Source organism: Danio aesculapii, chromosome 2 (assembly GCF_903798145.1).
Source record: "Danio aesculapii chromosome 2, fDanAes4.1, whole genome shotgun sequence".
Lineage (NCBI taxonomy): Eukaryota > Metazoa > Chordata > Actinopteri > Cypriniformes > Danionidae > Danio > Danio aesculapii.
In genome coordinates this window covers 5,800,085-5,826,841 of record NC_079436.1, presented here as the reverse complement: position 1 = coordinate 5,826,841, position 26,757 = coordinate 5,800,085, and the positions used below count along the sequence as shown (strand labels likewise).

General features: G+C 37.8%; 3 protein-coding genes across 4 annotated transcripts in view; 2 read left to right on the top strand and 1 right to left on the bottom strand.

Moving 5' to 3' along the window:
• The window catches only part of slc35a3b (solute carrier family 35 member A3b), a 43,963-nt gene extending 32,613 nt beyond the window's left edge, over positions 1–11,350 (top strand). For both annotated transcript variants that reach the window (XM_056471560.1, XM_056471568.1), the window contains exon 8: positions 4,445–11,350. In XM_056471560.1, coding sequence (XP_056327535.1) covers positions 4,445–4,535 — 91 coding nt within the window. In that variant the 3' untranslated portion in view covers positions 4,536–11,350. The remainder of the gene's footprint in view (positions 1–4,444) is intronic.
• Positions 11,351–19,607: 8,257 nt separating this feature from the next.
• fam78ba (family with sequence similarity 78 member Ba) lies at positions 19,608–25,285 on the bottom strand. The gene is made up of 2 exons (XM_056471549.1): positions 24,097–25,285; positions 19,608–21,688 (listed from the first exon to the last, which is right to left on the bottom strand). Exons 1-2 carry the CDS (start codon positions 24,429–24,431, stop codon positions 21,166–21,168), a joined length of 858 nt encoding a protein of 285 aa, XP_056327524.1. The 5' UTR covers positions 24,432–25,285; the 3' UTR covers positions 19,608–21,165.
• A 1,259-nt stretch (positions 25,286–26,544) lies between these two features.
• The window catches only part of cmpk (cytidylate kinase), a 16,496-nt gene continuing 16,283 nt past the window's right edge, over positions 26,545–26,757 (top strand). Inside the window, exon 1 of the mRNA XM_056471537.1 lies at positions 26,545–26,757. This exon is cut by the window's right edge and continues 57 nt beyond it. Coding sequence (XP_056327512.1) covers positions 26,671–26,757 — 87 coding nt within the window. The 5' untranslated portion in view covers positions 26,545–26,670.

The following is a 26,757-nucleotide window of genomic DNA, read 5'->3' as shown; positions in this document are numbered from 1 at the left end:
TTGAATTGAGAAGCAACATGACTGACAAAAATAATTGCGTTCACGCGAGCAATAGAAAGCAGGTGAATTTCGAATGAGAGCATAATCACTCGCACTAACGGCTGAGGTAATGCGCACGACTTTTTAAAACTTGCGCGCTCCCGTTTCCTTGCGTGAAGCAACTGTGTCTAGAAACACAACGGATGTGGTCGGTTCTCTTTCAAAAAGACTAGACAAAAAGTTATGCTCATGCACCCACAGTCTTGCTGCTTTCAAGAGTTCCAGATTTGTCTTTTTGTAAGCAGCACCGGTTGCTTTAGCTTTAACCATTCTTTAAACAGATTATTTATGGGTCTAACATTAACGGTGTGTGCATGATCATCCTTTCATTATCACACAGTTTGCTTTTTACCTGCTTGATATGGTTTGATTATCATTTTTCACAATAACATTGCTTTAATAGGAGATTAACTCCCCGTTTATGTGTAGTTAACTGGTGATCAGGGACCTTTAGCCATGACAGATTACTGTGCATATGTTTTGTTAAATAAAAAGTATAGTATACAGCTATATTTAGCTTGTTTTGACACATTTAAAATTTGTAGCTAAGAAATAATAATTGTTTATGTTTGGTGTGGTCAGAGATAAATTTGGTAAATCCTTCATTTTGAGCTCTTAAAATGATGTGAAATAAAAACTAATTGTAAAACTATGAAACCCATTTGCTCAGGATTATTGAGCAAGCTCATACACGACACACAAAAAAATGAATGAGGAGGCATCTGGAGATAACGCAAATCTAAATCAAGTAATTTTAGCATGTCAGAGTCATATTTATATGTATAAAATATATTTTCCCAACAATAAAATTGTGGCTTGTAAAAATAGCGAGTGGCTAGTAATGTTGGAAAACTACTAGCCACAGTGGCTGGTGATCAAAAAAGTTAATGTCAAGCCCTGGTTATATATACAGAAGTGTTGTTCAGCCACTGAAATCTCCCGGCGATAGACTGATGTGACTATTTTCAGTTTCATAAGGGACCTTTTACAGCACCGATAATGTAAATTTTTATTTAGTTTACCAAAAAACATCAGTAAATAGCGCTATTCCACCTAGCCTGCTTTACTGAGCTGAAGTTAGTTTAATATTCACATTGGTTCATATTTGAACAATGACGATCTGTGACATGCTCCCTATATTGTTTACCATGCTACTCCGAATATTCAGTCTGAAATAGCATGTAAGTATGGCTTAGTAATAAGTGTAATTCCTGCACGCCGCCGACCAAGCACTAATCACTTTAGCTCAACACATGAGAGAGGGTTCTGCTGTTATCTTTAAGGTGCATGTGCTCGTGTTTTCAGCAGGCGTGGCTTTGGACGGCAGGGACTGCGTTTCAGAGATTTATGCTAACAGGTTAGCATTGTGGCAGATCACCTACTGCACCTTTAAACCTACCCAAACCTTTCTATATCCTTACCCATATAGCATTTCAATAGCAATAGTACATTACAAACACATTGTATATACAATTTTGTATTTATATTATATTATTATATTAAAGTACCCAATAGTTAAGGCTTTTTAATATAAAGTGGGACCTATTTTTTCCCAATACATTGCAACTTTACTGTAATACTGGTAAACCTCACCAGATGCTGAATATGCGTGTATGACCATGTGCACACATTAAACAGACAGTAAAAAGGGATAACCATATTTAACTTTGTCCACAGATCATTCTACCCTAAATGCACCAATTGCTTCTGTCATTGTCAATGTGTTGAACTGGTTGGGATGCTTCAACAAACAGAGCAATGTTTTGATAGCACTTTGAAAGCTGTCCAATGACATAAATTCTCCTTTATTAGCGGATGAAGAGATGTACAAATCAGCACGTCATGGAGAAGATCAACACAAAGCTGTTTGTATTGTTACAACACCTTAGTTTGTTAAATGCGTCTCCTGGCTAGACTGAAACGTTTGTCAGTTTACGTTTGCCCTGTTTTACATGCTTAAATTATGCTAGAGCATATGACCATTTTCTTTTCAAATGGCGTGAAACAGTTTTTTAATATAAATATAAGTGTCACAAATGTCGCAAATATCTGCAAGATATCAAATCCGACATACAGTTGAAGTCAGAATAATGATGTATGATGTATAATGATGGTTTGTTCTGTAGACAGTTGAAAATATATATTTATATAGCTTAAAGGGGTTAATAATTTTGACCTTAAAATGGCTTTTAAAAAATTAAAAACTGCTTTTATTCTAGTCGAAATAAAACAAATAAGACTTTCTCCAGGAGAAAAAATATTATCAGACATACTGTGAAAATTTCATTGCTCAATTAAACATAATTTGGGAAATATTAAAAAAATTCAAAGGGGGGCTAATAATTCTGACTTTAACTGTAAGTGTGCTGTTATAGTTTTATTCATTGTGTTATATGTTAGAGCTCACAGCTATAGAACCTTTCTTTTAACTGCTCACACAATATTTGTACTTCTTGTCTGAAACGGGATCTGTGGATGACGCAACTGTCCCACCTTTTTTCATTATGCAAGTCATGCTAGACAGAGAGGTTCAAGGAAAAGTATTAGCAGGTAAAAGAAATCTAAATTTTTATTAGTTACTCAACCTTATGTTGTTTAAAACGCTTGAGACATTTGTTTGTCTTTGGAGCACAAATGAAGATTTTTTTTTAGCTGAAATCATTATCCATAGACGGCAACAGTCCTATTTATAGGACTATTAAAATGTAAGTTTTAGAGGCCATTCAAATAGACGTATTTTTTTCCCCCTTATTTTAAACAGAAGACGCATAAATGACCAGAAAGAGATTTTGGCCCAATCCCAATTCTACCCCTTTGCCCTTCCTCTTACCACTATCCCTCGTTTTGTGCGTTCCTGTGAAGGGGTCGGGGTGTCCCAATTCTCTTTAGCTTGAAGGCGTAGGGCTAAGGGGAAGGGGTAAATACCCCTTCGAACAAAGATTTTTCAGGACCACACTCGAAACCAAGGGGTAAGAAAATTTCCCAGAATGCACCAGCTTCAACGGCAGAATCACTAAACCCAGAAGGAGATCCACAAATTAGTATTCTTTGTCATTATTACAAATTTTTACAACAAACAAGCACGTTTTAATATATTCATAACCGCGTTCGTCTTTTACCGTCATGCTTTAAAAAACCCCGCTAAAATAAAAACTGCAAAATTTCACGATCTATAATCCATAATCATAACTCCTGTATAGCAGTCCCACAACATTCTGACACTCGAATACCCTGTCAGAAAATTCTAGTGGCTGAGAATGAGCTTTTTACAGTGTTTGCTATAATGTTAATGTTGTTTTTGGTGTGTTTACATAGATGAATATGGCCACTGTGTATATGCGCAGTATAGCTACAATCTTATTGCCACATTAGATCATTATGATAACATAAAATATGCCTTCAGTGATTTCCTGATGTTTGCAAACCTACCTAAAGATACAACCAATAATTCCGATTAGAGCGATAATGTGGAGAATATTGATCTTGTGTTGAGCCCAATGAGCCTTGCATATAAAAATAGAGCTAGCGTGTTCCTTTAGTGATAACGCTTCGACTCACGCTGAAAATGGCGGACGTGAATCAACAAACTGAGAATATGATGACGCGCCTGTCAATCAATATTGGTGGGCGGGGGGACCGCTCTCCTACGTAAAGTTGCGGTCGGTTTGAAAACCGCTCCAATTGGTCCACCGTTTTTTATGTTGTTAAATTGAAATAAAAGCACTGGGTGTGCTTATATCACCCCAATATGACGGTCTATACACCATACATGCACATATGTCTGTCCAAACAGCTTGAAAAGTAGATTTTTTACCATAGGTGCCCTTTAAGGATTTAAATCAGAAGTACATTAGGTTGAATAGGAGTTATGCTCAATCAATTTGGACCAAAAGCCAACAAATATATACTTCTGATTATTTATATCATTGCCTCCACGATGTATATATTTTTAACAATGTTAAAATTGTCATTTAAAAAAAAGGAAATATTATGTTAAAAATAGTGTAAACAACTGGAATTTTCTTGTTTTGACACATTAAAGTATGTCGCTAAGAAATAACTACATTTGATTTCTTTTTGTGGAAGGAAAAAAAATCCATTAGAAATAATCAGCCCTGTATAAGTCTAAAATTTCATTCATAATGGTCTTAAAAGGGTCTTAAAATGTCTTGACTTTATGAAATCTGCAGAAACCCTGAATGGGAATATTGTTGATGCTGGCTATGGCTTTGCTAAACTTTGAGGAAACCATATCTTTATGTCGCAGCCTCAAATCAAGGGTGACCTTTTCAAATGAAATTATTTTAAAAAGCCCTAACATATTCTGTCATTGATGGCACAGTTTCTTGAGAATGGCCCACTTACTGCACTGCTTCAGAAATAATATGGTTTCTTCCTTTTATAGTGTGTTCTTCCTGGGTGCGATGCTGGTCATCGCTGCTACGTTTCTCTACGGTTGTGAGAGGACACCCGCCCTCTGCACTGGTAAAGTATAGAAGACTGGACACAAGATGATCAATAAAGCAAGGATGCTTTGCTTGAGGTGTCGTTTAGGACAAAGGAACTAATGACATTTGGAGAATGCTTTTAGAAGTCAGCACAGAAAAACAAATGAGCCTAATATTACTGCCGTTCAGAACTTTGGATCACAAGCAGACAAAGGAGGCACATTCCCATCTTAGGGCCGTGACACATCGAGCTGAGGCCAAATAACTAGTTCAGACGAAACCAACTGTGTTGTCGGATTGTGTCTGGATTCATCTGGACTAAAATGCTTCATGTGAACACCAAACAGACAGCAGCCGATTGAAACGAGAGAGTTCATTCTGTGCCTGTGAGAGTGGATGTGTCTTTCTGCACTTGTTTTCTCACTTCTCAAAGGAAAACCAGAAGATGAAATGCGCACACAGCATAAACAAAGAAATTAGTATCATTCAAACTTGCCAGACAATGGAATTATTCTTAACGATTGCAAATGTTTGAGTGAAATATTAGCAAACTTTCTTCCTTTTTCTTTGTGCTGTTACTGGACTTGAATTGTTTACTTGGGTATGTCAATTCGGTTTTTGTTCTCATGCTCTGATTCATTGCTGAACAACCAATCAGAACGCTCTCTTCAGTCGATGACCGGCACCAACATGCTGAATCAGGGCAATTCGATCCAACATTAACCCAATACGAGGCGATGTGTGGAACACCCATACCAACTAGCCGTCTGTCTGCTTGGCTCGTCCCTGCATTTGCCTTTGGAGTTTTAATGTGTTCGTGGACTTTCAACTACTTTCTTGACTTCTTGAATGGAATTTTCTATGGCGGGTTAACTGTATGTGTGATTGTTTTCCAATCTTTTGATTTTACAGTAATATTGTGCACGATAAGCTTGCACAGAAAAAGTAGTGAATACTGAATAGGTTGCGTTAACTGGTGGGAGAACATTGCTTTTTTCTTATTTCAAAGCAAACTTTTCAGACGGTTTCAGGCGGCAATGTTCTAGCGTACTACAACAACATGTCTTTTAACAACAACTTCGCTTGAGTTAAACCTTTTTTTTTTTTCATTTTTGAATTCATTCAGCTGATCTGTGAGTCTGGTGAGACCACTTTTAGCTTAGCTTAGCATAGATGAGTGAATCAGATTTAAGTGTTAGCATCCTGCTCTAATAGTTCCAAAGAGTTTCGATAGGTTTCCTATTTATAAACATATCCCCACATAGCAAAATATCTCTGGCCTAGCTCTGACCCACACAATCAGCATTTGCTTGGCCCACATACCGCAGTGAATTACGGTACATGACTGGACCAAATCTGGCTTCCAGACAAGGGCCAAACGCGGACCAAATCTGGGCCAAGTCTCAGGCAAGTTAATACCTGTAACTGAGCCTGAACTGGGCCATGTTGATGTGTAACACGTACAATGAAATTGATAAACTTATGAATCATTGCACTTTGGCATGCTATGGGCATGCTTTTTCTCAAAGCGACCTGATTGGTAGATTTTTTTTTTCTTTATTTGAAAATAGTAAACATGGCTTTTAATTGTGGGTCAAAATAGGCCAAACTTACATCAGAATCAGAAAGAGCTTTATTGCCAGGTATGTTCACACATACGAGGAATTTGTTTTGGTGACAGAGCTTCTACAGTGCAACAGGATAACAGAGACAGGACAAAAAACAGATAATAAATATATTTAAAAAAAAAATAGAAGTAAGTAGTGAGTGCAAATATACAAATTGACAAGTGTATGTACATGTTTATTACTATATACACCGTTATATGTGCAGCTGTTATGTGCAAATTGGCATGTAAAGTGTGTTGTTAAATAAGTGTATATGTGTATAAAAGTACAGTAGTGATGTTGGTTTCGCAATTATTATCATCAAGTGTTCATGAGATGGATTGCCTGAGGGAAGAAACTGTTTCTGTGTCGGGCTGTTCTGGTGCGCAGTGCTCTGTAGCGTCAACCAGAAGGTAAAAGTTCAAAGAGGCAGTGTGCTGGGTGTGAGGGGTCCAGAGTGATTTTGGCAGCCCTCCTGCTCGCTCTGGATAAGTACAGTTCTTGGGGAGTAGGAAGGGTTGTACCAGTGATTCGCTCAGCAGTCCGAACTATTCGACGTAGTCTTTGAAGGTCGTATTTAGTAGCTGAGCTAAACCAGACAGTTATTGATGTGCAGACGACTGATTCAATGATGGAGGTGTAGAACTGTTTCAGCAGCTCCTTTGGGAGGTTAAACTTCCTCAGCTGACGAAGAAAGTACAGCCTCTGTTGAGCTTTTTTGACAATGGAGATGTGAATATGTATACATGGTCTACATATCAATTATTAACATCTGGGCCAAATACTGTGTACCACCTTAAGGACGGTGACACCTCTGCCAAACCAGGGCCATGTTTGGCCCACATGCTGTATGCCAGTGCCAGATGAATGCCTGCTGTGCCAGATTTATGCCAAATTTGCGCCAAAATTCTTCGCTACCTGGGTCAGGACTAGGGATGCACCGATGCAATTTTTTGTAACTGATTCGATCCCGATACCAAAATTCTGAGTTACGACCGATACAGATCCGATCCCGATACTGTGCCGTTTTTTTTCAAACATACAGTAATACAGTTTCTTTAGTTCTGGTGCTAAACTCAAATAATATATCTTCTTTAGTAAAAATACCAGACCTATAGGCTTACTGTATATGACAGACAACACAATCTAACTAAAAACATGATGCTTGCTTTAAACTATAGGCTACATTATTTGAGCATTCTTTGTGACATTGATGACTGTTGTGCTCCAGCTTATGTTTTTAATATTAATTTAATAAGATTTTTCTTTGAAATCTGCAATAGGCAACCACCATTGACCCTAATAGTTGGTAAAATAACCAGCCTTTTAGCAAAGCCTGATATTGTCCTGCAGGGTTGAAGCAGACAAAACTAAACCATCTGAGGCCAGTTTTACTTAATAAACATTCTCTCGCCTAAACTTGCCACGAGTGAGATGAAGAAACCGAAAGCATGCCTGAAAAATGATCTTTTTAATCTAATTTTGTTGGTAATAATTTGTTGGTTATTTAAATATATTTTTTGTTGGTCAGTTATCTACAAAATAAACAAGAATATTTGAGGTGAAGTTCAAAACAAGGTGCATTCATGTGCTTCAGTGCACAAACTGACAAACAGGTCTGTTAAATAAATATTAATATAAATAAAATTACAGTGAAATATTCACAGTTTCAGAGTAGCTTATATTAGGCTAAATAATTTTTCTGTCAATGACAATTCATATTGTCCCTGTCAGTTTCACTATAATTAATTTCATCAACTACTTTGACCACAATGGGCTAGGCTTTACAAACTGTTTGCAGCACTGAAAATGTTCCCCTTGGAAGAATAAACTCAGTCGGAAGGATGAGAGAACAGAAACTTATTGTGAGAATAATTTTACTGAGTGGCGCACGTCACGTCTTGTAGCTGTTTGTATGAATGAAGTGCTTGATGCATCATCGAGACACTGCGCGCAGCCCTCTGGTATCTGCTTACACTTTAAAAACAGCAGCACAAAGGGAAGAAATCAGTATGTTGAGGATCTGTCCAATATTATTGAGCCTTTTCTCATTTTAAGTTTCAGGTAGGCCATCTTTGTGTTTAAAGAGCAGGTAATAACCCTCTCTACTCCAGTGTTGTGAACGCGATCTGCTGATCTAACAGACACAGCGCAACATGATTTAGGTACAGCAATAAACTCCTTGCTGCAGGTCAAAATGAAGCCGTTTAATGCAAACTAAACTCATTTCTCCACTGATTGTTTAAACTATCAGGAACAAATAGTCTTGAAGAAAGTTTTTTGTGTTGTCATGAACACAGTTTAAATTGTGAATGAATGAAGAATGGTTGACAGGATCAGCGGCAGGAAGCGCTTGAATATTCATCTGTGCTTCACATTAAACTATAGAACAGCTTCAGAACATTTGAGATATGGTAGCCTACATGACAACATTCTAGGCCCTTATAATTGGCTACCTTTGTGGCTTTTGTTGGCTTATAAACACAGAATATATGCACGCACTAGATCTGATTTAGATCAGGACCAGCTGGCTGATACCCGATCCAGCAAAAATATGTGGTATTGAACCGATATACGAGTATCTGGATCGGTGCATCCCTAATCAGGAGTATCAGTCTAGAAAACAGTAACATTTCAGTTTCTGTGGACCTACACGATATGACTACAGAAGTGTAAAGCTTTAAAAGGGAAAATCATCTAAACTTTTTTATTTGAGTGAGATGCTAATAGACTAGGCATGGGCCTGTATAAGATTCTGATGGTATGATAACCTTGGATAAAAGTATCATGGTTTGACGGTATCGTGATTGCTGCTCTAAAATATATTCGCTTTAAATGTCTGGGTAAAAAACTAAAACTTTCTTCTCCTTTGATAACAATATATTTATTTTTTGAAAGGTTTATAATATTTTGGAACAGTAAACATTCAGTTCTGACTTCTGCTGTCTTCATTATTTTCAAAAATACAGATTTCTTTACAATTTAAACGGCATCTTTGGATATTTTTTCAGCTGAAGATAATGTTGTCCTAAAAGAAAAATGTAAATGAAAAATCTTACACATACCTTAAGAACGGTATTACAGAACATTTAGGTGGTTTTAAAACCTTGACTTTTCCAAACCACGGTATACCTTGGAAACTCTTATCGTCCCATGCCTTATAATAGACTAACCTAATATTTTCTTAGAAGGCATCTCCAAAAGTTGCCCAAAGATGTCAAAAAAGGATTCTGTGTGGGGGCAAAGCTTTTGGCGTCTTATGGCGGCCATAAACGGAAGCTGCTAATGGACTAATCTGATAAAATCATCTAAGGTATAAGTCTCAGACCTGACCTGGAGATAGACTGAAGACGGTCCACAGCTCGCTGATTTATGGGTGTGTTGCTTCACATGTAAATTAGTTTCGGCTTCCCGCCCAACGTAACAAGGGGGGCGGGGCCATGAGCTCACCCGCTCTGCGTTTGCAACAGAGTCTGACAGGCAGACTCAGAGAAGAAGGAGTGAGAGGATCAGCATTCAGTCGTACATGTACGACTCTGACACAGACCAAGCAGAGAGTACAAAATCATATGTGTCTTTGTACAGTTTTACAGCCAACTGTGTGCTAGTTTCAAGTGCCGAGCTTGTACACAGAAACTAATAACCACACACACTGAATTAACTTTGACTGAGGCACCGGATGCGCCGCTCGAAGCCGCAACACGGCACACCAGACACTCTCTGTGGCGCGGCAGAAACATGAAGTGTCCCGAATTGTCGCGCCACGCATTTTTGAATTCTAAACATAGGTTTCTGCAGCGGTCCGCGGCACCCAGCCGTCGACTTGAGTGTACCCTGATAGAAACCTATGTTTAGAATTCTAAAACGCATGCTAGTTAAGATAACAGGGAGCTTCTGGGATCGTGAGAAATGCAAATGGCTGAAGAATAAGGTAGACTCAATGAGAAGTACACATGTTTGCAAACCTACCTAAAGATACAACCAATAATTCCGATTAGAGCGATAATGTGGAGAATATTGCTCTTGTGTTGAGCCCAATGAGCCTTGCATCTAAAAATAGAGCTAGGGTGTTCCTTTAGTGATATCGCTTCGACTCACGCTGAAAATGGCGGACGTGAATCAACAAACTGAGGATATGATGACGCGCCTGTCAATCAATATTGGTGGGCGGGGGGACCGCTCTCCTACGTAAAGTTGTGGTCGATTTGAAAACCGCTCCAATTGGTCCACTGTTTTTTATGTTGTTAAATTGAAAAAAAATCACTGGGTGTGCTTATATCACCCCAATATGACAGTCTATACACCATACATGCACATATGTCTGTCCAAACAGCTTGAAAAGTAGAATTTTTACCATAGGTGCCCTTTAAATCTTAGTGAGTTTCTCTTTGCTGTTAAACACAAGCAAGAATATTTTGAATGACATTCATATTAGGAAAAAACAAATACTATGGATATCAGTGGTTACAGACTCAATAAATTATTTTAATAATAATATATTTTTTTGGCCAACAGAATAAACAACTTCAAACATGTTTGTGTCAAGTGAAAACGAGTAAATGATTTTCTTTTTTTGAGCACCTTTGTCTTATTTCGTTTTATCATATCAACACAATAGACCAAAAACAAGTACTATATAAGAGCAAAACTGCTTTAGACTTGTTACAGGGTTCATACGTTCATGGAAATCCTGGAAAAGTCATGGAATTTTGACATGGCATTTTCCAGGCCTGGAAAAGTTTTGGAAAAGTCATGGAAAGCAGATATCTGTATACTTGAATATAGGTTAGTTGTCTTTAATTCTTTTTTGTCCTTGGCCAAACACTCTCACATAATTAGTGCGGTGTAAGCATTATCTAAATAAATTTTACGTAGATATAAATATAAATCGGGCATCATGGTGGCACAGTGGGTAGCGCAATTGCAACAGCAAGACGGTCGCCGGTTCAAGCCTCGGCTGGGTCAGTTGGCATTTCTGTGTGGAGTTTGCATGTTCTCTCTGTATTTGTGTCGGTTTCCTCCGGGTGCTCCGGTTTCCCCCAGACATGTGGTGTAGGTGAATTGGGTAAGCTAAATTGTCCGCAGTGTATGTGTGTGAATGAGTATGTATGGATGTTTCCCAGTGGTGTGTTGCAGCTGGAAGAGCATCCGCTGCATAAAACATACGCTGGAAAAGTTCATTCCGCTGTGACGACCCTATTAATAAAGGGACTACGCTGAAAAGAAAATGAATGAATAAATATAAATTGAACTAAATAGATTGTTGCGTGTTTTACGATATGCTGTAATAAATTTTAACATGTATTGTTTTTACCACGCATATGTAGACATTGCATGAAACAGTCCTGAAAATTTACTTGAAAGTCTTGGAAAAGTCATGAAATTTTTATAGTTAAAATGTGTATGAACGCTGTTGTTAGATTGCATGATTGTTTGTTACGTTCAATTGAGGACATTTAAGAACTTCGTTTGTGTTTACATGGCAAAAATAATCTCTAAAAGGAAGCGTCATGTTACACTTTATAAATATTTATTCAATGTGTCATACACCTGTACGTTGAAAACAGGATTGTTTTTTTTTTATGTGTCTTTGAGAAACAGTATTTTCCTCAAAGCCAATAAAAACTTGTCTCTAAATGTCTTCATTTTATATTCTGCTATTTTAAAAACAATAATATACAGTTGAAGTCTTTTGAATTATTATTAGCCCCTCTGTTTAATTATGAGTGAATTATTAGCCCCCCTGTTTATTTTTTCCTCAATTTCAGTTTAACGGAGAGCAGATTTTCTCAACACATTTCTAAACATAATAGTTTTAATAACTCATTTCCAATAACTGATTTATTTTATCTTTGCCATGATGACAGTACATAATATTTGACTAAATGTTTTCCAAGACACTTCTATACAGCTTAGTGACATTTAAAGGGTTAACTAGTTTAATATTCACCTTATTCTCCGCGTACGAGTGGGCGCAGCCATTTGAATCATTTTGGCACGAGACTTCCGGTCTCATTCACTTCCATTCATTTTTAGACGTTAAAAACAGCTCGTTTCGCTGCTTGGTGTTGCAAACTGATATTTTCTTCTTATATTATTCTATTTTGTCTGTATTGTCATGCAAACACTTGTTTGTAGAGTAAGTAGTTCAACCGTTTTCTACCGTTTATTATTCCTAGTCATTTCTCCCATTGGCAGCTGAATCGGAAGTTCTAAAAAAAACGAGCGCACTTCCGCATTGAAGAATAAGGTCAATAGGCAGGTTAGGGTAAGTAGACAAGTAATTGTATAATGATGGTTTGACTATCAAAAAATATATAGCTTAAAGGGGCTAATAATTCTGACCTTAAAATGAGTTTTAAAAAATTTAGATCTGCTTTTATTCTAGCCAAAATAAAACAAACAAGACTTTCTCCAGAAGAAAAAATATTATCAGAGATACTGTGAAAATTTCCTTGCTCTGTTAAACATCATTTGGGAAATATTTAAATAGAAAAAATAATCAAAGGGGGGCTAATAATTCTACCTTCAACTGTATATAGTGCATTTTGACTGAAATAATGAAGTGATCAGACTCTTGCCAGATATTCAGTGCACTTTTATTAGTCCTTAAATGAACAGAGTGAACCGTCAGACCTCGTTGCTGTTTTAGCTGGGGTGTTCAGTGGAAACGTATATGCTTCATCACAGTTTGTATAATGAAACATTACCTGCATGCAAGAAGAAAAAAAAAATCTATTTTTGGATCTTTCCTGCCTATAATGCAATGCTATGAAACTTTTCCACAGTAAACTCAGTCTCTTCCATTTGCATAGACTCGTTTTGCAGTGGGAAAGCACATTAAGTGGGTTTTAACAACTTTAGCAACATTTGTATTCCTCTTTTTTGAATCTTAAAGTAAAACCACTGGTTTGTTGCTGGTGTTCATGCATTTTCAGATACCGAGTTCATATGTTTTAATGGATCTTTATTTAGATGACCATCTTGAGGAGGAATATGGCTTTGACAGGGATACAGAGGATGTAACTGAGAAATGAGGGAGATGAGGTGAGGTGTTTTATCTTATTACAGAGAACATCCCATATGTTCTGTTCTGATGAGACCTTCTAGATCAGTGCTCCAAGCTTTAGACGTACTGCATGCATCTCGACTTTCAATCAAACAGTTAACTTCGTTCGCCTATGAGAGGCAAAGCATCAGGCATGAATAAATGCTCTGTGAGATTTAAGAGTTAGTCGTTATTATCTTCTGTTTCTGACTGGATATAACCTCTTCATTTAAAAAAAAAAAGTCAATTTCAAGGCATAATAAAACAACGTAATTCATTAAATGAAAAGCATGCAAATAATGAATAAAATTGTGCGTAGTCGTTTTAAAGTACATTTTTTTTCTTGTGAAATCTGTAGTCACACACTTGTACTGTTCTCCTATTGGTCGGTTGGTCTCTCCTTGAACTAGTTTGTTCCTAGAAGGACGATTGAACTAGTAAATCTTTAAAAAAATAATAATATTTAATTTTTTCTCCATTTAATTGCTAATAATTCATTTCATAAACAGCTGACCGTCATCTGCTAGTTTTATTTAAACTATTTACTTGCATTTTGGGTTATTTATATTGGGCTCTTTTCTTTTACTGGTGTTTCCCTCATATGTAATTTCTGTGACGTGCTGCTTTATTACCAAAACAGTGATTTTGAAAACTATTGACCTTATTCTTCAATGCGGAAGTGTGTGCGTTTTTGCGATTGTTTAAGAACTTCCGATTCAGCTACCTATGGGAGATATGACTAGTAATAATAAACGGCAGAAAACAGTCAAACTACTTACTCTACAAACAAGTGTTTGCATTAGAATACAGACAAAGTAGAATAATATAATAAGAAAATATCAGTTTGCAACACCAAGCAGCAAAACGAGCTGTTTTTAACGTTTAAAAATGAATGGAAGTGAATGAGACCGGAAGTTTCGAGCCAAAATTATTCAAATGGCTGCGCCCACTCGTCCGCGGAGAATAAGGTGAATAGCAATAACAGATTTCTCCATCCTGATCAAAAAGTATTTTACGTTTTGTCAGTTTAGTGGCTAATTCGTACGAATTCGTACGAGTTCAGTTGTACGAAATTGTACGATTTTAAAAAGGAGGCGTGGCCCCTAACCCCACCCCTAAACCCAACCGTCATTGGGGGATGAGCAAATCGTACTAAATCGTACGAATTAGATCGTACGAATTAGCCACTAAATCAAAAAGTTACGAATTACCGTGAGATTGTGTTGGATTTCTTACAGAATGTTTGAGCAGGTTTCATAGAAACTTAGTAAGTACGTAATCCTAATTTAAATCTGCCTATCATTTTTTAAATTCAGCCAAAAATGAATGTTTTTCCCCAACATTTCCTCTTGTTGTTACTAACTTGTATTACTTTCATTTCTTTCTGTAGAGCAGTGTTTCCCAACCCTGTTCCTTGAGGCACACCTAGGCTGTTTTTCAATATGCGTTCTTCAGCGGTCTTGCGTCCTCGTGTTCTCGTGAAACGTTATCATCAACTGCCAAAGTTCTTGATATCGAGGATGCATGGATGCAGACATGAGCACCAAACTTGCTCTAGAAGTCCCAGAAGTCATTGCAACTGGAGGTGAGAAGCGCAGCATTTTATATAGGTTTATTATTAAAGTTCAGAGATAAAACTTATTTATCTCAGGAGTTTTCGTAAATGAAACAGTGAATCTAAACATTACCATGACACATTAAGGGTGTTTATTTGCTGAAATTTGTATTAAAATCTGTTTTATTTCTATCGTGCAACGTATATTTGTAAAGTCTTTATGCAGAGTATATATTTTGAAATGGGGAAAAACATTAAATTGTTGTATAAATGTTGTAATGTTTAAATAATTTTCCATTAAAAACGCGTGAAGGTCATGTGACCATCCGGAAGAACTCAGCATCTCATTTCTCAGAGGACGCGTTCTCTGTTCTCGCGGTCTCCCGAGTACGTTCTACCGAGGTGACCTGGCAAGACCGGTCTTCACAAGAACGCAAGTCCGTTCTCATTTTCTCGTGTAACGTCATCATCCAACGCCAAAGTTCAATTCCAAAACTCAAGAACGGAGGACGCGTGAAAGTTCCCGGATGCGTTCATGATATCGAGGATGCGTCGATGCAGACTTGGGCATTGCACTCACTTAGGAAGTCCCAGAAATCATTGCGGCTGATTGTGAAAGAGCAGGTGGGAAGCGCAGCATTTTATACCTGATTATTATTAAAGTTCATAGATATAACTTATTTATCTCAGGAGTTTCTCTAAATGAAACGATGAAAGTAAACATCACCATCAACATCTTAATAAAGGCATAAACACATTAAGGGTGTTTATTTGCTAAAATTGTGCAAAGTATATTTGTAAGTTTTTTTGTGAACGTTTTATATATTGAAAATGTAAAAACAATAAATCGTTGTGTATATCTGCTGTTATATAATTAAAATATTTATAAATAATTTCCATGACCATCAGGAAGAAAGCATCATCTCATTTCTCACAGGACGAGTTCTCTATTCTCGCTGTCTTCCGAGTTCGTTCTTCCTTGGTGACCTGGAGAGACCAGTCTTCACAAGAACGCAAGTTTGTTCTTAAGCTGCGGTCACCCATAGACTTCTATTTATACACACACGAATGCGTCAGACCGGAAACTGAAGCTCATGCGACAAGTTTCGCAGTTCAAGCTTGGTGAACTCCTGTGAAATTGCAAGACGTGACTGCGTGAGACCAATCGAAGATCAAAACATGACCTCTCTGGACTCTCAAAACATGCACCAATTGCTCTGTTTTTTTTTATACCTTATCATATTTTTGAATCCCGCCCCTTTTCGCAGTGCAGTATGACAGAATTTCGCATGGACAAACTCTAATGTGACCGCAGCATTAGAATTGAGAAACAGCCCAAGTTTCCGAGTGTCTTCTAATGTTCTGTTGATTTCACCCAGGTGGGTTTGATTAGGGAGAGGCTGAACATATGTACTGTTGGTGTGCCTTAAGGAACAGGGTTGGGAAAGACTGCTGTTAGAGCAGCAACAAATTATAGATTAACACAAAAGAATATTTTCTGTGTCACACAAAAATTCATTTACTAACATTTAATAAAATGCCATCTTAGATGTTGAACTGAAAAAATGTTCGTTTCACCCAGCTTACAGGGGAAAATCCTCCAACATTCTTCAAAATATCTTTTCTTTTGTTCAACAGAAAAAAGGAACAAAACAAACAAACAAACAAAAATCAACCTGATGATACTGATCCAAATGATGGCAGAATTAAATTTTTTGGGTGAACTACCCCTTTAAGAGTGAGCAATATCTGTCATCATATTCTTTTTTGGTTGAACGATCCCTTTGATTTTTGGGTTTACTTTCCATACCTTCAAATATAAACATGACATTTGTAATGGAAACTCAATTTCATCTGTGTCATAATTACCCAAGGAGTCTCAGTGGGACAGGACGGAGCGAGACAGCTTGAGAAAAGAGAGAGGGAGACAGGGGACATGGAACGGCACAGATGGAGAGTGTATGGCATGTGACTAATCTGGTGGATGCCTATGGAGCAGCACCCTTTGTGTAACCCAAACGGACTCACGAGCAAGCATAAACAAACTCTTATCTCCAGTGCCAGGATATTTCTGATTGGACGACTGCATCCTTTATATTATTAAATACACTCCACTTCAACTAGTGGATGTCTTCATGCAGTCTTTTTGTCTTGAAATATAGTCACAAGAGTTTTGCTGGTTGTCCTACAAAAGCAGTATATTTCCTGCATTAACTCTCTTGATTCCCTTTGTGTTGTAATGGAACCAAACATTCAATTTTTTTCAAACATCTTTTCTTAAACTTTAGACCTTAGTAAAAATGGTAAAGGATTAAGAGCATATTTTTCCCTGAAGGGATAATTAATCTGGAAGTGCGGTCACATTATCAAAATTTCTGAGAAAAGAAAAAGAGATGCATTGTCAATAGCATACAGATATATGAAGCACTATTCAAACAGACGTCGATGTTCAAACCGTGACGAAATAAGAGGTAAGAGTGGCTACAAAATCCAAACACAAGTGGTTCCACCAGATGCATTTAAATAGCAGATAGAAATGGTAATGTGTGTCAACCGACCACTGAAAATGCATGTTAATACCATGTGGAAACTAGGCTTTTAGAGATGGTTCACCCCAAAAATGACATTTTACTCACTATTTACTTGCCCTTAAGCGTTCTAAACCTTTTTGAGTTTCTTTTTTCTGCTGAAAACTTCCATAAACTAAAAAAAAATGTATCTTACTGCCTAATCAAATCAACTTTTCTAGTAATCTCAACTTAACATTAATCAAACTGAGTGAAAATATTAAAGGTGCAGTATGTAAGTTTGACACCCAGTGGTTTAACTAGGCATTGCACTCCTGGATCAAAACAAACGCAAGTGCAGGTTGCCAGATTGAGGACAGGAGCTAGTGATTCATACCGTGTTCTAAACAAAAGCAACGGCACCCAATAAAAGGGATATTTTTATATTAATAAAGGGAGTTTTTGTCCTAACCAACACCTCGTATTAATATATTAGATACGGCTTCTATTTCTTTCAGGTGAACAACGGAAAACTATGACAATCATCACCTCAGGTAAATCTTACATGCTTTATTTTGTGTTAAATACTAACAATTTAAGTTTGAATGCCATTTTACATGACATTTATTGCCATATACTGAAAGCAGCAGCAGATAGTTGACCTCAGATCTTGAAAATAAAATAAACCGTTTGAAATTGAACTTTAGAACTAAACACATGAGTGATTCGGCATCTACATTTAATAATGTTAAATGTATTAATGGTTAAAATGTATTAAATAGATTATAAACCTTACCATTTTGTGTGGTTGAGTGCATATTCTGTGCTTCTGAATGGCTGTGTTTAAGTTTCTGTTGTGTTTCATTCGGTGCAAACTAATGGTGCCAACTTGCTTATCACTATCTCGTCACGAAGCGGGTTTTTAGGACACGCGGTGACAATGTAACCTGCTCACCTAATGTTTACGTTCGTAATACTTATATCATTTGCTAATTTATAACCATCTCATGTGGAACTGAATCTGTCTCATTTTGGATTCTGCAACTGTCTACCGAAGGTCGCATTTCGGTCATGGATGCATGCTTTTAGAGCCTTTCTGAATGAATGAATGAATGAAATACGCGGTTTCCACCGAGCAACCTATGCTGAAATGTAATTGGCTAAACTGGCATTGGGCAGGTTAAAATTACCAAAACAAAGACAGCGTTTTTGAAAAACAGAAGCAGAATATCCAGCCGGATCTCACGAGAAAACGTAAGTATTTTACGTTTTGACAGTATAGTGGCTAATTCGTACGAATTCGTACGAGTTCAGTCTTACGAAATTGTACGACTTAAAAAGGAGGCGTGGCACCTAACCCCACCCCTAAACCCAACCGTCATTGGCGGATGAGCAAATCGTACTAAATAGTACAAATTAGATCATACGAATTCGTCACTAAATCAAAAAGTTACGAATTGCCGTGAGATTGTGTTGGAATATCTGACTTCAGCATTGTTTTTCAGATAAACAAGAATGTTCACCTAGCATGTTTCTTAAATATCTGCAAACATATTATGGTATTTTTATGCTTTAGAAGAGTCAAAAACTTACACACAGCACCTTTAAGTTAAACTTTGTATAACTTTAAAAATCTAGTTAACAAAATACCATATAATAACATATTAACAAAAGTTAAAGCTACAGACAAACATTTGTTGTCTTTCTGTCATAACATTTTTGACAGTGTAGTAGGAAAAAAAATACTATGGATGTCGGTGGTTACAACATTTCTCAAAACATATTCTTTTGTTTAAATAGAAGAAACTCAAAGGTTTGAAACAACTAAAGGGTGAATAAATGCTGACAGAATATTCATTTTTGGGTGAGAACTGTCCCTTTAGGCCTAACTTAAACCTCAGGCCATTTCACATCTGTTTGACTTTTCTCTGTGAAACACAAAAGAAGATATTTAGATACGGTTTTTAGATGTTTTGTCCACTTTATGAAAGTTATTAGGTTTTGTCACAAGAACCAATAAAGTGAGTGTCATGTTTTAAGTATAGTCTATAATTGTGTTTTATTTCAGAGGCTGCATCTTTGAAGTCTAACTACAGCACTGTAAAACGGAACAGAACAATCCAACCTACGCTGTAAAACCCAACAGTCAACTTTATTAAATGGAATGAGTGCACTCAAAATTGACTGAAAGTTAATTCTACTCATTTGAAAAGAGTTTTGAACTCAGTGCTGAAGGTAATGAGTTAATTAAATACCTCATTACTTCAGCTTAAATGGATTAAGTTCACAATACTCATATAGATTAGTTTTTTTAACTCAAATGATATTTAACTCATTACCTTCAACACTGAGTTCAAAACTCTTTTCAAATGAGTAGAATTAACTTTCAGTCAATCGGTTTCCTTAAACGGTGTGAGTTGCCTTAACTTATTGGGTTTTACAGTACTCAGTTGGTTTGAGTTCTCTTCATTTATTGGCTTTTACTGTGCTCAAATTGCTTCATTTACTCAAATGGATTAAGTTCACTACTCATTTGGATTAGTTTTTGAACTTAAATTGAAGCTTAAATGTTGCTATCGGTTTCCTCAAATGGTTTGAGCTACCTTAAATTTTGGGGTTTTACAGTGTAGCAACTGTGACAGTTAACATTGATCAGCGGGAGCAACGGTTCTGTTGGACTTTTTATGAAGTGCAATTGAACAGATGTTAAAGGTATAGATCAGTGTTTCCCAACCCTTTTCCTGGAGGCACACCAACAGTACATATTTTGGATGTCTCCCTTACCTGACTAATTAACTTCAGGTTTTGGAGTCTCTTCTTATGTTCTAATTAGGTGATTCAGGTGTGTTTGATTAGGGAGACATTGAAAATGTGTACTGTTGGTGTGCCTTCAGGAACAGGGTTGGGAAACCCTGGTATAGATCACCCGTACATGAATATTCTGTCATCGTTTACTCATCCTTTACTTTTCAGTTCTGTTCACAAAAATAATATATATTAAAGAATGTTGTAAACCTGCAACTATCCACTTCCATAGTATTTGTTTTTCCAGTTATGGAAGTCAATGGTTACAGGTTTTCAGACATCCTAAAAATACATTTTTGGTTCAAACAAAAACAAAAAAGGGTGACCGAATTTAAATTTTTGGGTGAACAATCAGTTTAAACTTGTGAAAAACAAAACAGTGTTTACATTCTTTATAATTGTGTTCACTTAGAACAATTTATAAACAGTTGATATAAATAAGATTCAGATCTAAACCAAAGAGTAGGCGTTTGAACTTTTTGTATTGTTGCATATCCAAGCTAAAATGCGATACATTTAAAAGTGCAATCTGGCATGTTCTCTGATGCACGGTGAGCCTTGGGATAGTCCATTGGTTGTATCCCTTAAAGCCCTTAAAATAAAGGACACGTTTGGAGGATTTGAAGGAGGCTTCGAAATGGGAAAGCCTTTGAAGCACCCTTCAAATGGGGACAATCTTTGTCGCTCTGTTGTGATGAAATCTGCTTTCAGCTGCCGCCTCTGAATGGGAATGCAGCTTCCGTACATGTGCATCAATAAATCATTTGATTTTAGAATAAATAAAGGATTTCCTTCTGATCTATTTATAATATCATGCTTCCTTTTTTTGAGGTTTACATTTTGGGACTTCACCGAGTTTCATTGTATTACTAAAACATTCCTCAGAATATCTTCTTTTGCGTTCTCCATAACAGTTACAAGAGGGTTAGTAATTTTCATTTTTTGGGTGAACTAGTCCTTAAACTTAAGGGGTTTGTTCCATCTGGCTGCACATTTAGTACACTTTGAAGTTTAAAGGCAGTCAAAACGTCATGATGTGTTCTTTGAGAAACTCAACAGATCCAGCGATCCACAAAGCAGCTTGCGATATACCAAATTCCAGCATCTAAACAGTGCATGCAGTCTTCAGTGTCCTGTAGGCACTCTCATGACAGTCCTATTTGGGTGGTATAACCACCAGAGGTTGTCCTCTTCTGGGTCTCCACATCAGCACTTGGGCATCATTGGCATTAGGCCTGCCCAGTGCATTAGGTGGGATAGGCTCATTGTTGCTGAGAATGTGAGGCTGTTCCTGGTGTGGTCGTCCCATCAGTTTGGCACGAGAACCAAGTGGCATGGAAGGATCCACCTCAATGTCTACCCGCATACGCCACCGTACTGTCTGAAGAACAATACGCTCTTTGGTGTCTGCGTTTAGCGCCACCAGCCAGGTGATGAAGCTCTGGTCTCGGGTGATGTGTGTGAGCATGGGTGTGTTGCTGTTGCTGATGGGCACTGCCCAAGTCACGCTGGGGTAAAAGTTGTCGTTCATGCTCACGGTTAGCCGAGACGGTTTGGAAGTGGGGCCTGAGAGGGTCACTGTTTCAGTAGTGTTGCCGTACCAGGGATAACTGACACCGTCGGAATCGCTTATGGCCTTCACCCGTCCTTCCCGGAGCTCGGGCAACTCCCAGCTGGACCTGCAGAAGGTAAACAAGTTGGGCAATCAGGAAGGACGAAAGAGGCATGAGAGCAAAGAGCCGCGGTGCCTTGATACATCAAACGGATGATCAAGGTAACTGAACAGACACCATGGTCAATGAGAAGACCTTCTCAGTACAAAGAGCCTCATACAAATATGGAAAAAAATTAAAAGACATCAGGCTGTGAATGGAATATTGATGAACCTGTTTTATTTTTGTTTAGTTCCCCTTTCCTCTTGTTTTAATTATCCTTGCGCATGTCAGTTTTCTCTTTCTCTGATGGTGTTGATCCTGAATTTTACATTTGAACAACATTGATTTGGTGGGGGACTGTCGATAGTCATGTAAATGTAAAGTCCATTACAATCTACGCCTGGCTATGCCTTGACTACAGTGGTGTAAAGTAAGTAATTACAAATACTCAAACTACAGTAATTGAGTAGTCTTTCTCAGGAATTGTAATTTACTAGGTAGTTTTGAAAATGTGTACGTTTACTTTCCCCTGAGTACATTTTTAGTGCTGTATCGTTATTTTTACGTCACTACTTTATTATTTCTTGTCTATGGGGATTAGAAAATCAGTCCTGTGATTCCTGTCCAATCAAATCACACATAGAAGGTAAATGACATCATAATGAAGTGTCCAAGAATGTCCAACCTGTGTGATGTTCAAAACCTATACAAGCATTGACCCAGAGACTGTTTAGATGCATGATGAGAAGATGACTGACGTTTACTGTATGATGATCGAAACACCCAGCATGCACAGATTGGGTGTAATGTCACAGATTGACATTATACCCCAACGTTGTGGGGACATTGCATTTTGTTTGGGAATGAAATAAGGTTGATGTCAAAACTCAACGTCAATGTCCAACGTCTAACCTAAAACCAACCAAATATCATTGTCTAATGATGTTACAGCTTAACGTTGTGTGAACATTACCACTATGATGTCTATTAGATGTTGGATTTATGTTGCCATACCTGACGAATAAATGTCAGTATGACGTTGGTTTAAAGATGTTGGCTCGACGTTGGATTTTTGTCACTTTCTAACAATCTAAAATTGACCAAATATCAATGTCATTTGATGTCGTTATTGGACGTCAAAATAACATTATCCTTAGACACTGGTTAGACATTGAATTTTGTCCACCTGAAATCACTACCTAAATCTAACCTAATATTAACATCTTATGAAGTTGTGTGCCGTCGATAACTCGATGCACTACAGAATGTTACGTTTACACACACATGTACAAATTACATGTAAATGCATCAGCTTTTCACAGCGTAATACTCACTACTCATTACTCTTGAGTACTTATAAAAGGTCTACTTTTTACTCATACTTTGAGTAATATTTACAACAGATACTTTTACTCGCACTACATTTTTAGGCAAGTCATGGTACTTTTACTTGAGTATGATTTGTCAGTACTCTTTCCACCACTGCTTAACTGTGTTGATGAAACCTACTAAACTGTAGGCTACAAGTTAGCATGAAAGAGTAAAATGTCATTAGCATGTCCTAGTGGTGAACAAATAAGGCCACACTTTGAGAAGTGCGAGTTTTGTTTAAGAAGTGTGCTGAAGAAATGAGGCAGAGAGGTAATTATGGACCAGTCATTGCTAGAAAAGGGATGCCAAATTTGCAAAGGTTAAATAGTTAGCGTAACATTAGCTGTGTTATGTTGATCAGTACGGCAGCACTCTGCACTTTTATTGACTGGTCAGCAGATGTAGTTTGTACAGTATCAGCAAACCCACTGTGATGTGGTGGTCATTCTGAATTTCTGACACATCAAAACAAATTTGCAGGATATCTTTGGTCACGAGACAGTGAGCATCTTGCAACCTCTCTAGGACCACAGTTTAGGAGCCACCACCAAAGAAACTGCACTTTTGTTTCACATTGGTCATCATATTTCATCAGGGACAGATCAAAATTGTATGTTGTATACTGTACATAACAAACAGCATACTGTAGGGCTATTAAAATGTGTTTTAGGAACAACAAAAGATCTAGAAACAAAATGTGTGGGTGTACATTGAAAATGAATTGACCACACCACACAGAAAGTGAAAGTTGGATAAGTTTAACCTATTTAAAAGGCCCAACAGTAGCACATTCTGGGTAAACATTTTCCATCATTAATACCTTCTTTCCCAAAACGTTGAAACAAATCTTGCATTCACATTTAAATGGCACTACTTGCAATTGTACTGTCTAATTTTACAGTTTTGATAACATTCACTCGCCCCTCCAAAAAGCAAGTTATGTCAAATTAACCTGCGGATCTACTGTATGGCCACAAAGAAAACAAGACCAATATGAAAATATATAATGTTGTGTCAGTTTACTTCTTTAGTGTTCTCACGTGTTAAAATTGATTACTCACATGCCAATATCACCATATGTATTGAAGAACTCCATTTGGGTGCACGCCTGGATCCAGCCCACAGTCCACGTTTCGTTTCTAGGAACCGGGGGCATCACGATACCCGCCGATGCTCTAAAGTACGGGGTCTTGTATCGCAGGACGATGGGCGAATTCTCCTCAATGATGGTCGGGCATTGGTCAATGGAGGCTGAGACCTCATAGACCACTATGTTCTCCCGTCGGATGCGGGGCTTGCAGGCGATGCTTTGAATGCAACCCATGGTCCTGCTTATTAGGGGTGTCAATGTAGCCAATGACGGAAAAATGAGGATATATTTAAGCAATAAATTCATTGGCACGTTTTGCAACCCCTGAAACGCTGGCAGATTCTCCTCACCATCGTTTCCAACTCAGTGGGTTATATCCTCGAGTAATCCTCTGAGTGAGAGCAGTAAAAAACACGTCTGCTACAATAAGACATGTTTTGTTGCGTTTCGGTGTTGTTCTAGCGCATCTTCGAAACGGACGAGGAACGCAGCGGTGTTGTGGAGCTAAAGGTGTACGGATGATTCGCCTGTTCCTGGAGCGCTGGAGTGCCGCACTGCCCTTGATGCTCGTCCCCAGCAGATGTGATTCGGCCTCCACCGAGTCGGACACCCGGGGTTCGCCTGTTTGTGGTCCTCCTTCCAAATCACGCGTCCGGCTGTAGCTCTGAGCCCTTTGATCCTGGTCTTTCTGCTGGGCGCAGGCATCTCAGTGCTGAATAGGGAGCCGGTGCTGCATAGAGAGTGTATGTTGGTTGTATTTCCTCCAGGTGAACGACCTACCCATCGTTTTGTTGATGCGGCTCCTTTCGAAAGGGGGAAGCGACGGATTCAATCAAGGAGGGATTCAGTGCATTTGATTTACAATGCAACCATGGGTCAGTTGCGCTCTCATTAAAAACGCAATGTCTGTCATGAGCATCGCTGGATTAATATTGTGTTTATCCTTTGTGTGTTTCCATCTTTGCATCCGTAGCGAAGAACCCTTGTGCGAATCTTTCGAGAACATAAAGATAATGATGATGATGGTGATCTCAATAATACCTAATCACAGCGCATGCGACACCCCTGCTACATTACACAGCGCAGCGATTTTTAAATGTATTCCTCCTTTGAAAAACAGCAGAGCATCTAAACGCAGACATGTGCTTATATGGTCGCTGTTCAGTTGCAGAGAGGTGCTGATCAGTGTTGCCAGATCGCGTGAGAAAATCATGCTCTGGTGTAAATAAAAACTAAACATGGCTAAATTGCTACTAATCATGAGCAACATTAACGATATTAATAACATATTTTTATTTTTTAATGTTATTGTTATGTGGATGGAATTATAACAATTGTTAATGTTCATTACAACTATACTATTACTATACTACTACTGCTGCCTATAATAATTATTATTATCAGATTAATACAAACTAAGTACATTAACGATTTTTTATTGTGTGTAGGTACACTAATTTTAACATTATAACTAAAAATCTCCATTCACAACAATTTGAAAGTTCATTTACATTGTTTCCTACATAATCTAGGCGACCTTTTTCTAAAAAAAAGTCAGAAACACTCCATAATGATTATGATCATTATAATTATATTAATACATTACATTAATATATATATATATATATATATATATATATATATATATATATATATATATATATATATATATATATATATATATATATATTATATGAGATACATTATATGAGAAAAATATACACTATATGCAAGATTTTAAAAGTTTATTTACAATATAATCATTTAAAAAATGTATCTGTTGAATGTAAATAATTACATACAAATGTTGCCAGTGTAGGCTGCATGGTGGCACAGTGGGTAGCACGTTTGCCTCACAGCAAGAAGCTCGCTGGATCGAGCCACAGCTGGTTCAGTTGGCGTTTCTGTGTGGAGTTTGCATGTTCGGGTGCTCCGGTTTCCCCCACAAGTTTAAAGACATGTATAGGTGAATTGGGTGGGCCAAACTGTATAACATATTAAAACATATGCTGGATAAATTGGCAGTTCATTCTGCTGTGGCGACCCCAGATTAATAAAGGGACTAAGCCGAAAAGAAAATGAAAGAATGAATGAATGTTGCCAGTGTAGTCCAAGTTATTTACTTCATAACATTACATCTGAACAAAATGTGGAAATGTTGTGTGCAACTCCGATAGAAGTTAGTCACATAATATTTTGTTATCAAGCATGATGCTATAGCAGCTATAATGTCGGAAAATTATCAGACCATAGCTATGCTGACAACATTAAGCGGAGATGGCAACACGGTGCTGATGCTGGTGCGCGAACCCCGGGCGGAGGAGGGGTGCGCGTTCTAGAGAGCGTTTAGAGCCATGGGCGTCGTTTAATTGACGTCCGCGACTCTTCTGCTCTCTGATTGGCTGGATACGTACACAGCGGAAGTGGAATCGGTCCGGCGCACTTCCCTGACACGCATCAACCGGTCATTCAACCAGCTCCCCAGCCGACTCCCAGGGGTCGATGGTCATTCATTGAGTCAAACTATCGCTTATCAGAACAGTTTATGATTGTGGGTTTGCTGCACAGGCTATCGGAAAAGCTTCCACGCGTTGTGCACAGGTTGAGAGTGATAATGAAGCCGCAGGTTGTG